The following is a 13,716-nucleotide window of genomic DNA, read 5'->3' on the forward strand; positions in this document are numbered from 1 at the left end:
TAAAGTACTGTACCTAAATACAATTTAACTACTTTACTGGAGGTTTTTTCCCACGTCAAGTCACCCGTAAAAGAGATGTTTGACCTTTATTTGTTATTATTTACTAAGACTCCAATTTTCGTGTCCATTATTTTCACCTTTAAAAGTTCTCAAAAAAATCTGGACTATATTTTTATAGTGATACTATCAATGACATCAAATTCAAGACTCTTGAGATTAGTGTTGTTTTTTGGGTGGCATATTGGTCATTGTACTTTATGTAAATTTTAGAGCATGTATCTCAATTTGAATAATGAACTTGGAGGTGTTCTTTTTCCTTCAGTTTTTTTTCCCAGGCATGTACGTATTGCATGTTTACTTGAGTATTACTTAAACTGTCCCTGCGTTGTCTATGAACGTACAGGCTTTATAAGTAAAATATTGAAATGTAACTCATAACTACAGCTTAGCTGTTAAAGAAATGTAGTAGAGTGTAAAAAACTTATCCTATATCGAGCCTATTCACTGTTGCTAAGAGGTTTCATAGAAAACAGTGTTACTATACAAAAACGCAAGACAGCACTAATCATATAAAAATGAGTACCACTGTACATACTACTTTTTAAAAATTTGCAGCAGATATACAGAGCTTTTTACTTCTTTGTATTTCCTTTACTAAATTTCGTCTTTGGTATATGTCCGCTAGTTCACCCAGACATTTGCATAATTATGTAACTGAAACAGTGCCTTGAGACTTGAGGATGTTCTTAAAACAACTATCAAAAAGTCTGGTATCAGTGGAATGTGAGGAAATAGCTGGGCCAGTTGCTGCTTGTCACACAACCACACAGAGAAAAAAAAGCTGCAGATTTTATCAACAAGAGAAGTGACTTGGAATTTTCTCTTTTATCAGTATTTTGAAATGAAGAGTTTTATTGGTATCATTATAGTTCACTGACTAATATCACTGTTCTTTGGTTTGTTCCATGGGAGCTTAATTACATATTTAACTTCACAGGTTTGAAAGGGACTTCCTTTTCTTGTAGTCATTAGTCTAGGAGGTTCATATAGTTTGTGTTACAGCTCAAGTCAGTAGTAAACAGTCTTCCCAGCTCAGAGAGGAAGTTCTGGCACAACCTCCCCTGCTGTCAAGGTGAATAAACAAAGACAAGCCAACTAAAAAGATCAGAGTGCCAGCAACATTTGTAGATTATTGAACAACTTTATTATTATTAGAAAAACATATTTATGCATGGGGCCTTCGTCAGGATACTTTTAAAGCCAGTGTCTTTCTGTGATCTGGTGTCTTGTTCCTATCTAAACTCAACAAAGAATGTTAGGTATCTCGGTTTTTTAAGATTCTTACAAAGATGAATTCTTACAGATGAAAATACAGGTATGGCGATGCATTATAGATGCCAGTGATAACCAGACGACCTCTTCGCATAACTCAATGTGATGAGTGTAACATTGTCTGGTGGCTATGGCTAAAGAGTAGTGCATCAGGGATTGCATCCTGGGATCTTCTGGTCCACATGTCAAAGTGTCTTTTAGCAAGACACTTAACCCCAAGTTCCACCTGGTGGATTAACCCATTGCCTTAAATAAGTGTGAGCTTCCACTGGTCTGTGCATGTACTGTTTTTATTTTTTTAATTTTAAGTGAATTACTTTATCACAGGTTAAAAATGTGTGACAAAGAACTAAAGGCAAGGTGAAAAGGGGCTGGATCTGTTTTTACTCTACATGTTTTGTAAGGAGCATGATTATCAGCTATGTGGTTAAAAATAAAAACACATGGCTGAATAGGACATGATATTGAGTCACTGAGGAAAGCTTGTGCATAAACATGTTTGAAGCTTCTATTATTTTTACTGGGTTTTCATTTTTCTTGTGTTTTTGACACTGACTGCATGGCACCACTTGGCGAGTCAGAAATTATGTGGTTTGTTTGTCATATTGATGTCAGTAAATGTAGCCTAGAATCATCAAAAATCTGGTCTGTTGTCATTTTTACATATTAGCCGAGATAAGTTTAATTCTTTAAGGCACTTCAGATTTAAGTTGCCAATAATAAGTAACTCAGCTGGTGAAAGTTGAACAAAAGTTGTTCAACATGTGCACCGACAGTTTATATATATAAAAAACAAGCTGCATCTTGTGATCTCAAAACACACACTGATAAAACCATCAGTGTATTTTATCACTGATAAAATGTCTTAATACCATACTGCACATACACACTATGTCTGTTTTTGCTTTTGGAGTTTGGAAGAGGTCAGCCCTTGCCCGGAAAGCTCATCTCCTGATTCTGTATTAAAACTCACTCAACCTGATGCTGACAGCGTTTGGAGTGTAAGCGTGTAAGCCAGGCCTGAAAGGGAAGTGCTGAGACCCACAAGAGCCCCATCATATCACTGACCCCAGTGCTATTATCCCACCAAGACTAAGCTGCATATGAAAATAAAAACAAAAAACTTCATCTGTCCCATTCAGTGTCACTGATATGCTCAATCTCACTGTCAGCTATGTGGACTGGCTGTGAGCCAACTATGCTATTCAGCCCTTGTGTTTTCATGTCCTAATGTTTGCTGAAATAAGGAACAGATCATAGATCAGATCCACATGAAAATACAACTGGCAAAGGCTTTAGCAGAACTATAGACATGAGAATTTCCACACTGTTTGAATACTACTTAGAAAACCTGATTACGGTATCTTGAGGCTTATGGGTGGGTAGTGAACACCCCCTCCCTGGTTATTCACATCTAGAGACTTCTTTACAGTGTTGTGTAACATCGGAGTGAGAAAAAGCATAGATTAAAGGAGTTTTCATGTTGATTGCAGGTGCACTCTGATTGTGAGACACTGTTCAAATTCTGGAGGATGTAAAATCAAATATTATGTTAATCAACCACATGCGTGATGGCAAAAGCGGGTGTTAAGGTGTAACCTACCCTCTTGTGACATCAGCAGCACAGCTTGCTTTGCAGTCTTGTTAAATCGGCTGACACCCTCCACAGTGCCAGAAACCCACCTGTGTCGTCGACCTTGCGTGTTGTGTCTGTGGTGATCGCTTTCTTGTTTAAGTGTGCACAGGGAAAAGAAGGAGCAACTTTAGATGAAGCGCTGCATCTAGTGAGTGAAACGAGGAAAAACAAGACTTGACTGCGTAAACCAGAGGATAAATCCAGAAAATGGAAAGCAACGGGATCACCAAAAAGAATGGTGGTAAGACGCATTTTGGATTTCTGTTTGAAAGTGCCTTAAGCGCAGTTAGCATTTTTTTAAACAAATTTTGGTCATTTTCCAACACTTATTAAATTTAAGGACAAAATTAAACGTGGGCAAACTTCCTTTCTTTTTTCTTAACAACTCTTGTAAAAAAAAATCTTACATTTAAATCATTATAAAGAACTTTGTGTTCTTCTTTTTCCCTTACTGTTGATATTTAAATTGCAGAGCACAAAGACGCTTATTTCTATACATTTAGGTTCCGTTTAAACTCTACAAAAAGGTGTGGCTCCTTCATCCCAGTTTGGTGCAGACATAAACAAGTGTTGCCAAATCAAACAGCGCACAGGCCTTTCAACCAGAGAGGATAAATTAACCCCGGCTGCAAGTATAGAGCAGTATAGGCTCATGTTTCTTTAATGTGTGTGTCGTAACCTCTTAGCCAGTAGTTTTAGCTTTATCTTTAAAACAAATTAGTAAACGTCCACGAGTCTGGACAAATCACAGCACCATGGAGTAGTGCGTTAACTCCACTAGATGGAGCATATCACCGGTGAATACAAATAGATTTAGTAAACTCAGCTAATTAATATAGCTACAGTGTTTTTTTTTTTTTTAAACACCGGTTAGATATTTCTTTCTGGCTGTTAAGTCGATGAAGACACTGCTTCCACATCTTATCGTGTTGTTGACTCAATTCGAATGATCCGTTTTTTCTACCAGTTTGACTAACATCTTAAGTTAACACTGAGTGTTTTTGAATCTTCACAAATATTTGTGCTACAATGTTCAACTCGTTTTCCCTAAATATACTATTTAACGACTTTAGTGTAACGCTACCTGCTGTACAAGCCAGGCAGAGGGTTTGAAGCACACGTGTGTGTGCGCGCACACCTCGCCACCAGCTCAGCTACGTGTCAGACTGTCAGTCCTCAGGCAGAAAGGAACCGTGACACAGTTGAGCAGTGAACTTTGAGTGCGGCAGGTTAACGCCCCATCCACACACTGGTCGGTCCTAACGCCTTTTGAACACAGTCTGGTAGTGTTTGAGCACCCGGAGGCACCATGAAGTGCATGCAAAGACAACTTAAACTCAGCAGATCTGAGGAATCCCTCTGCTATGCCAGAAGCCAGAAGGTGATACAAGTGAACTCAAAGCTGCTAGGTAGGCTGCACCGCCGTTGTTTGAACGATATCTGGTAGCAGACGGGACCGAATGGTTATCAAATGGTGATCACACTTTCCTTCGTGTAGATCTCAAATTCTTTTTAACATGTAAAGACATTAAAAGAGGAGGGGAGGGGTTGTCTACCTGCGTTGTGGCTTTAGGCAGCCACTCTTTACATACAGATTTCTGATGAGATGAGTGCAGGTTGAGGAAGAGGCAAGAGATCAGAGTTTAAGGTACAACTGGACTAGACATTGGTAGGTTTGCAAAAATTTAGCATTCAGTCCATAAAATTCTTATTGTTTCTCAGGGATGGAGGGTGATCATGAACTCCAGTTCCTCCTGCAAGGGGGGGAGCTACTCAAAGTCCGCTCCACATCCTGGATAAAGCCCCGCTATTTCAGACTCCAGGCAGACTGCAAAACCATGTGGCAGCAGTCAAAGAAAACCTTCAACACCAACCAGACCTGTGAGTGCAGACCAGCACCCTGTGTGTGTGGATGAGTGGTTTTTAATGCATCTGATTATGTCTTGCACTTAAATTAAATTCACATTCAACATTTCTGATTAATTCACGGGTTAACAAGTGTAATATAGTGATGCTTTTACTGCTGTTTCCATGTATGCTGCGTGTGAGCTTTGTTACTAGACACAAAAGAAATTTCTTAAGTAAAACACTCTTGAAATGACACCCATCTTCAGTTTCACTTGAAGACATCTCAGAGGTGCGAGCAGGCCGTCAGTCAGAGGGCTTAAGGAAGTATACAGAGGAGCAGGTGGAGGGCCGCTGCTTCTCCATCATTTTCAAGGACCGTCACAAGAATCTAGACCTCATGGCCAGCTCTGAGGAACAGGCCAAACAGTGGATCAGCAGCCTGGAGAAAATGATCTCCAACATAAACAGTCTCAACAGCCAGCAGAAGACAGAGCAGTATCCTTTTTGGGCGGTGGACTTTACAGTGTGCATGTTGTGTAAATGAGCACTGTCATCAGAAGGTTGACTCTTATTAAAGGGTTAAAAGATAAAGTGGGCCCCTTTCCAAGTCAGTTGTAGTAGCAATAAGTCCTTAAGCACAAACAATAGATTAAACTATTTCAGGAGCAAGAGGTTCACTTTCCTAAGGGTAAAAATGAAAAACAGTTGATATATTAATCACAATTTCATTCCATACACTTAAACATGATTAAATGGAGAACTGAACAAATGATTTACACGCTGAAAAAAGAATCAGTCCATAGATACAAAAAAGATATGGTCAGCTACAGGATTTTGACTATTGAAGACCTAAAGAAGCCAGAACATAAAACGTAACTTGTGAAATTAAAATGACATTTCAGTAACATTTTAAAAACTTTTAGTTGGCTGATTGATTGCGCTTACTAAAATGTTGTATGCCTATGAGGGCAAACCTACCTGTCCTGCATCAACATCGCTTACGGTCTGAAAGCCTGTGACTGAAAACATCTAAGTTAACAGTAATGAATGTGGCAACAGTCAGGACACGATGTAACAAAAATAACTATATAACAGTAACAAATGCAGAAAAACAAAAAAACATTTTGTGCATGTTACCCCAGTACATGTTGGGATGGTTTCTTACATTCCTACCTTGTGCAAACACAAGTTAACTTTATCCAGGAGAAAGTTTTTTTTGTTTGTTTGTTTGGTTTTTTTTAAATCCACCCTCAAAGTCCTTTCTAAGAATTAATTTGCTGGATAAATGAACAGGACCACTTAAGCCTGATATCAGAATGTTAGCCTCAGCTAACAAGAACAAGGCTGTGGAACTTCTTCTTTAGGAACCCCTGGTGCATTCTGCGATGGCAATTGATGCCGGTCTTTGGCTTTCTTCTCGTATCAGCTCCTTACATTACAAATCTCTCAGTTGGATCTTTAGCTGTCTGACGAAAGCAGACAAGAACAAAGATGATAAACTAACTCAGTCAGAGGTTAAGGACTTCTTCAGTATGATCAACATTGATGTAGATGACCACTACACAGAAATGCTCTTTAAGGTGATGCACAGATTTTAATGGTTCCCAATAATTAAAATCACTTGTGGATATCTATTGCTTTTTGTTTTTGTAATTTCTTTATGTAATAATTGAAACACAATGTGTCCTAACTAATCTTCTTCTTTCTAACTTAAAGAAATAGAAAAACTATTCCCCTCTTAATAGTAATAACATAATAATACCTTTTTATATAGAAATGTTCACACTACAAATGTAAAGTCTGGCCTAACCTTAAATTTCAGGAATGCGACAAATCTGAATCTGGATACCTGGATGGAAAGGAGATTGAACATTTCTATAAGCTTTTGACCCATCGGGAGGAAATCGACGTAATCTACGGAGAGTACGCTCAAACTACAGGCTTTATGAGCCCTGAACACTTGCTGAACTTCCTGGTGAAAGAGCAGAGAGAGAAAGCTACGCTGGCTGATGCGCACAAAATCATTGAGAAGTATGAGCCAGATGAAAATGGTCAGTACCTTATTTCATGGTTCTTTTACAGGGACTGACACACTGCTGTTAAGTAGCGGATAGGGAATAAAACTAGTGCAGCTCTGATACTCTTGCTACTCTCCTTTAGCTATTCATTGTATTTTCCATTTGTATTTCATTTTTAGATGTTTTCAGTCTATTGAGCTATAGTATGTAAAAACACTTCTCCTTTCATTTGAGCTAAGAGGCTTCAAACTGATCATTACTGACCCAAAGCTTGTTTGAAGTAAGAACAGGGGCTTTCAGATGCTGTTAAGGGAGACTTCACACACTTTCCCCATACATAAACGAAGGTGTCACACATTGTGTTGCTTTGTCTCACCACTGTCACATCATCTGTCTTGTTGTCTTTGTCTGCTCTCAGCCAAGGAGAAGAAGATGCTGTCTAAAGATGGCTTCCTCATGTACCTGCAGCAGCCAGACACCTTCATACTTAGTCCAGAGCACAAAGAGGTGTACCAAGACATGTGCCAGCCACTCAACCACTACTTCATCTCCTCCTCGCACAACACCTACCTCATGGAGGATCAGCTGAAAGGGCCCAGCAGCACAGAGGGTTATGTTAGGTGACCGCTTTGAGGTCTTTCAAGTCTTGAAATCTGCTGTTGAAGCTGTAGTGCACAGATAAAATCCATACAGTCTGCAGATATTTACTTCACTTATCTCCCAGTCCCAGTGGAGAGCTGCAGGAAGCACCCATCTTAAAGTGTTACATTCCATTTTGTTTAGAAAAACATAAATCAAATGAAGATGGCTCATAAAATGGTTCTGTTTTATTGTTGTTACCATATTTTTCAGGAGTGTGTGTTTATTGTAACAGGGATAATACAGCATGCGGTATTTTGTTAATTTAATGGCATGTATTCTATTTGTCTATCTGCACTGAGACTAATCTGTAAGAAAATGTATTCGATCAAAAGGTTACTGGTTGCTTCAGCCATCTGACACCTAAATGCCCAGGAGTTAATTAAGTGGTCCAACTTGTGGCTTATTTAGGGCTTTGATGAAAGGCTGCCGCTGTGTGGAGCTGGATTGCTGGGATGGATCAGATGACGAGCCAGTGATCTACCATGGCTACACACTTACCTCTAAGATCCTTTTCAAAGATGTGATCAAAGCCATCAAGGAGTATGCCTTCAAGGTATGTTCACTATTAAGTCTTCACACAACATCCATTAATGCTGTGTGTACAATTTCTTGGTCTGAGTCCCTGTCTGGTTGTCCCCAGACTTCCGATTACCCAGTGATTCTGTCCTTGGAGAACCATTGCAGTGTAAAGCAGCAGGCGGTCATGGCCCACCACTTGAGCTCCATCTTGGGCAGTGCACTCATAACCTCCCCCCTGGGTGAAGGCATACCCACAAACTTTCCATCTCCTGAGGTCCTTCTCCATTCTGCCTGTACATCATTTTATTAAAGACAGCCTTCATATAAAAGCAGTCCCTGACACAGCTACACTGTGTGTGTGTGTGTGTGTGTGTGTGTGTGTGTGTGTGTGTGTGTGTGTGTGTGTGTGTGTGTGTGTGTGTGTGTGTGTGTGTGTGTGTGTGTGTGTGTGTGTGTGTGTGTGTGTGTGTGTGTGTGTGTGTGTGTGTGTGTGTGTGTGTGTGTGTGTGTGTGTGTGTGTGTGTGTGTGTGTGTGTGTGTGTGTGTGTGTGTGTGTGTGTGTGTGTGTGTGTGTGTGTGTGTGTGTGTGTGTGTGTGTGTGTGTGTGTGTGTGTGTGTGTGTGTGTACCCCAAGGAGTTGAAGGGCAAATTCCTGCTCAAAGGGAAGAGGTTAAACAAACTGGAAGCAGCAGCAGACAATGACACTGATGTGACAGAGGAGGAGGAAGAGTCGATAGGTGAAAATGAACAGAAGGAGGAGGAGAAAAGCAAGGTGAGGGTGACATCAAAGCAGAGAAAAATTAACACATTATCATATTTTACTTAGCTTTGCATTCTGCTGAATTTCTAGAAGAAAAAGAAGCTACAACTAGCGAAGGAGTTATCGGACATGGTAATCTATTGCAAGAGTGTCCACTTCCAAGGCTTTGAGTATGCCAGACAAAAACAGAGCTTCTACGAGATGTCATCTTTAAAGGAAGGAGAGGCCATGAAGCTGACAGAAGAGTCAGGTGAGGAGGTCATTGGGCTGTATTCTGTAAGCGTCTCTTACAATTTAAGTTCTTTAATAAGTTCTTATTGGTGCTTCTAAAAATAATCCCATTTGTCTTCTTAGAACCCTTTGCTGTACAATTGCTGTTTAATTATTTGACTTTCTGAAGTAGGCCTAAACTGGGAACCACCATGTAAACATAAATTAGAGTCAGCAACCCATCAAGAAAATACATTATGCTATTGCGTAGAATGTAAATGGTTTTTGTCAAATCAAGTTCCCATAATGTATAAAACGATGCATCCTCCTGTGTGATAACAACACTCACTATCTAAATTACTTTAAACTTCTGCAGCTAATGCCTGCATCCGCCATAACATGGAAAAGCTGACCCGTATCTATCCAGCTGGGTACAGGACCGACTCTTCTAATTACAACCCAGTGCCCCTTTGGAATGCCGGGTTTCAAATCGGTACAGTAGACTGATCCAAGGAGAGAATTTACACAACTGTGACACAAAATCATGACTGATTTACAGGGGTCTCCAAATCTTGTTGGAGACGGTGTCTTGAGATGGTGAAGTCATTTTGATTTATCACTGTTGCTGTTCCAGTGGCTCTGAACTTCCAGACAGCCTGCACAGGCATGGATGTGAACCAAGGCAGATTCCTGGTCAATGGGAAGAGTGGGTACATACTAAAACCATCCTACATGAGGGACATAGCAACAGAATTTGACCCCATAACAGTGACCCGGGGAGACTGGCTAAAGCACAAGGTTCTCCATGTCATGGTAATGATTTTAGTGAAAACACAATGGCAGAAGTCACATATCCAGTTCTTGAATAAAGTGTTTACATTATAAATGTCTTTTAATGTTTGCAATCAGATTATATCAGCCCAGCAGCTCCCCAAGGTCAACCAGAGGAAATCCTCCATAGTGGACCCGGTGGTTAAAGTGGAGATTGATGGTGTGACAGCTGATGTTGCTGTGAAAGAGACCTATGTTATTGAAAACAATGGTACAGTTAAATTTTTGCACAGCACTGTACAGTAAGCAGATATTAGAGCTATTTTTTTTATATAACATTTTAATATCAAGTGTTAAATAGAATTCAATTACCTAAAATCTAATTAGTAAATTTCACTTTTCAGTCAGGGTTCAGCAGGAACTGGGATAAATCCTGGCTTTGTTAAAACTGTAAATCTGACTAACGGTTCAGCTAATGTATTCATGCCCCATAGGTTGTTAAAATGCAATAAATGGAACTTGAATTCACCTCATGCAAACTCAGTTGATCAAAGTTTAGAAAGGCAAAGACACAAACATTCATGTCAGGATACAATTTTTATGTTGAGGCAATATAAACCTTTGAGTGTTTAATGGCCTCAGTAGTTGAATGTGACTGATATTGGTCACATAAATAATTGATAAATCTGAAGTTCTCTGCAGAGATTAAAAAGCCTGCTGAAATGATCTCAGCTGGTACACGACAGTCAGGCCTGAGGCATAGTGGTTAGACGGAGGACACAACCAAATACAGAGGTCCTTTATGAAATATGCTCCAGAGTGCATATGACTTCAGAATGGGGTGATGGTTAACCTTTCAGAAGGACAGTGATCCAAAGCCTAAAGCCTAGATACAGTAGCCTTAAGAGAAGTCTCTGACCATCTTATGAAGCCCAGATTTTTACTCCACACATTTGTGGAGAGACCTGAAGATGACAGTTCACAATTATTCTGAGAGAATCTTTCTGGGAGGACTGGATAAACTGTTCAAATCCATGTGTAGGAGGCTTGTAGAGTCTTGCCCAGGAAGATTCAGAGCTGAAACTGCTGCCCAATGGGCTTCTGGGCAGTTCTTGATGAGATTCCTTTTTCAGATTTTACTTTCACTTTACTTTTGTTTGTTTTGTTTTTGTTTTTTTAGATTTATTGGTTCCAAAAAAATAACTTGTTTTCGCTATGCAATTATGGGTAATGGAGTGCAGATTGATGGACAGAAATGTCAATTTTATCAATATAAAATAAATGTGGCACATGAAGTTACTTCTGCTGTGTCTATTGTAGGGTTTAAGCCTGCATGGAATGAAAACTTTCAGTTTAACGTGTACGTGCCAGACCTGGCACTGGTGCGCTTCGTTGTGGAAGATTACGACTGCACCTCTGTCAATGAGTTTGTTGGACAGTACACACTTCCATTCAACAGCTTGCAAATGGGTAAGTGCTTTAGTCGGCTATGGATCTTTGCAATTCGCATATAACAGGTCACATTTTATCACTATACACAAAGAACGCAAAATCACTGGTAGTTCTTTGTTTTCAAACTTCATAAATGAACAAAGAGGAACTCTCCTCTCTTTCGAGTACAGAGAACTCAATTCATATGTGGAACAAAGAGCTCTTCATATTTTTCTTTTTCTGATCACTCACTCAGCTGATTTGTGCTCCCACACAGGATACAGACATGTGCCTCTGCTCAATAAGAATGGAGACCTCCTCCCCTCAGCTCGACTCTTTGTACACATCATGGTTCTTGATGCCGAGTAAGGATTCACTGACTGGCATGTGTCGCTGCACTAGGACCTGCATTACAGCACCACATTGTTTCTTTATTTTGTATATTAATAACAATAAATTTTTGCTCCACAGTTTTATTTTATGATTAACTTATTGGCGTCATTCCAGCTATTGTGACAGTCGGATAGAGACCAAATTTTTAGGGGGCGCTACTGTCAGTTTAAACTAAAGATCCTCATCTGCAGCTGAAAATGATTTGTACTGGGAAGTGGGTATTTGATTGCAAATACTGCACATACACACTAGTTAGCTTTTGTAATACTCCATATAGATCACATTACAGGAACTACTATACAGATTTTATTTGCATTGATTTTTATGAGTTGCACTAATGTTCGTTTGTTAAGTTTGAGATGGCATTAGATTTGGTGGGATAACTTGTTCCTCATTTTTGCTCAACTTGTGTATTTTCTATTTAAATCATTTTACTCAAATGACTTTTTTTGACTTCTAGATAAACATAAAACAGTTTAAAAAACTTGTCAAATAAAATATGATCATTTTTCACATATCATCATGACTACTACTCTCTTTTTGTAAATAAAGATAAGTGCTTGTCTACATATTTTTTCCATCGCTTTGCATGTGTGGTTCTATGAAACTTTGTAATAAGCTTAGAATTAAAGTTTACTAAATGTATAATGCTCAAGCTACAGTTTGCATCCACTATGAAGTAATTGAGACACATAGAACTAAACAACCTGGTTGTTATATATGACAAAGGCATAAGAAAGCTTTCAGCTCATTGGCCCACAGTGCTTACAGTATGAAATTTAAGCACCATTTGAACCACTTTCTATTATGCAAACAAAAGAAGGAACCAGTTTGAGGTTTGGCCACAAACTAAAAGCATTACCTGGTGAACCTTGGATGGACACACCCTTTTAACACTGTCCCAATAAAAAGGAGGTCAGGAGTAATAAATACAGAGCTTGTGGGATCACTTACTGTTATACAGCATGAAAGCCTTTTACTAATGTTACTTAAAGTTACAGTATGCAACCATTTTCAAGCACTTTTAGAAATATGCTCCAAAACACCTGAGAAGTGTAGTCAGTCTTAAACAGCCTTGCTGCAGGGTAGGGACTGTTGACTGTTACTGTATTTTAACTGTAAAGAAACACCACACCTCAACTTTACCTTTTAGTTTCACTAGTCACTGCTGGCTTTTTAACAGCAGCAGGGAAAAAAGCTCTGATAAGCAAGTGTAACTTACAACATTAAATGAAGACGACAATGATGTAACAATGAATGCTACAATGATGTTTGAATGTGTAACTTCAAACTAATTACTGACCATGTTTGCTTAAAATGAATTATGCAAATATATGCTCACGATTTTTTCTATACATGTGGTTCATCAGTTTTGTGGTTTAAAGTTGTGCCCACAGCATTGGAGTGACCACAATGTTGTCAATTCTTTGTGTAAGCCAAATTAACTTACCGCTGCCTTGCAATTCTGTTGACAGAAGACAAGCAACATTTCTCAATAAAAATGTGCTTTATTGTGACATATCAGTAAGGAAAAAGTTTTTTTTTTTTTTAAATCCACTGTAAAATATATCCACAGAACAAAGTAACATTCTCTCTCATGACTTGTGGAGTTAAACCAAATCAGGTACAAAGAGAAAAGTGACAAGTCTAAAGTGATGATCTTTGGCCTTAATTCATGTACCAAGTCAGACATTTGAAGGAAAAAAAAAAACAAGACATGACAAAATTGTTTCAATTAAGCATTTTATTATGGAAAGAAAGAAAAAAAAGTTCAAGATGACAAGATGCTGCTAACAAAATAAGCCAACAAGAACAAGTGTCTTCAAAAAAGGTGAACCTGATCCAAAAAATAAAAAAAGCACAGTGACTTTAAATCAAGTGTTGTAGAACTTTGGTGTTAAATCAATACAAAATTATGAATGTGCGTTTATGAGTGAGGTGATACACAAAAGAAAAACTGTAAGGAAGCACAAACAAGATACCTGTGCACACTCACACATGCGCACGTCCCCTGATAGGAAAGAAGAGACCTGACTGATGATTCTTACCAAAGGCAAGAGAGGGACATTACACATATGAAAGAAGAGGAAAAAGCTGAATACAATGGGTAATATGCAACTTTTAAACCAAATACTGACAAAAGGTAGGTAGAAAAA

At 38.9% G+C, this 13,716-nt stretch overlaps 1 protein-coding gene and 1 long non-coding RNA gene across 3 annotated transcripts; one reads left to right on the forward strand and one right to left on the reverse strand.

The window, feature by feature from the left end:
* Positions 1–1,338: 1,338 nt before the first annotated feature.
* Positions 1,339–3,073, reverse strand: LOC137098798 (uncharacterized). Its single transcript, XR_010910653.1, has 2 exons — positions 2,936–3,073; positions 1,339–2,857 (listed from the first exon to the last, which is right to left on the reverse strand). It is a non-coding gene; the product is annotated as an uncharacterized lncRNA (long non-coding RNA).
* LOC137098793 (1-phosphatidylinositol 4,5-bisphosphate phosphodiesterase delta-1-like) lies at positions 3,023–12,078 on the forward strand. Of its 2 annotated transcripts, none has more exons than XM_067475411.1 (15): positions 3,023–3,209; positions 4,691–4,849; positions 5,083–5,311; positions 6,267–6,396; positions 6,639–6,867; positions 7,253–7,454; positions 7,885–8,029; positions 8,117–8,269; positions 8,630–8,767; positions 8,846–9,005; positions 9,342–9,458; positions 9,600–9,778; positions 9,875–10,007; positions 11,057–11,206; positions 11,445–12,078. In XM_067475411.1, exons 1-15 carry the CDS (start codon positions 3,176–3,178, stop codon positions 11,534–11,536), a joined length of 2,250 nt encoding a protein of 749 aa, XP_067331512.1. In that variant the 5' UTR covers positions 3,023–3,175; the 3' UTR covers positions 11,537–12,078. The 2 variants fall into 2 exon arrangements, with proteins under 2 accessions (XP_067331512.1, XP_067331511.1); XM_067475410.1 differs by lacking the exon at positions 3,023–3,209 and adding an exon at positions 4,209–4,377.
* The last annotated feature ends 1,638 nt before the right edge of the window (positions 12,079–13,716 follow it).

This window comes from Channa argus, chromosome 14, assembly GCF_033026475.1.
Source record: "Channa argus isolate prfri chromosome 14, Channa argus male v1.0, whole genome shotgun sequence".
NCBI classification, from domain to species: domain Eukaryota; kingdom Metazoa; phylum Chordata; class Actinopteri; order Anabantiformes; family Channidae; genus Channa; species Channa argus.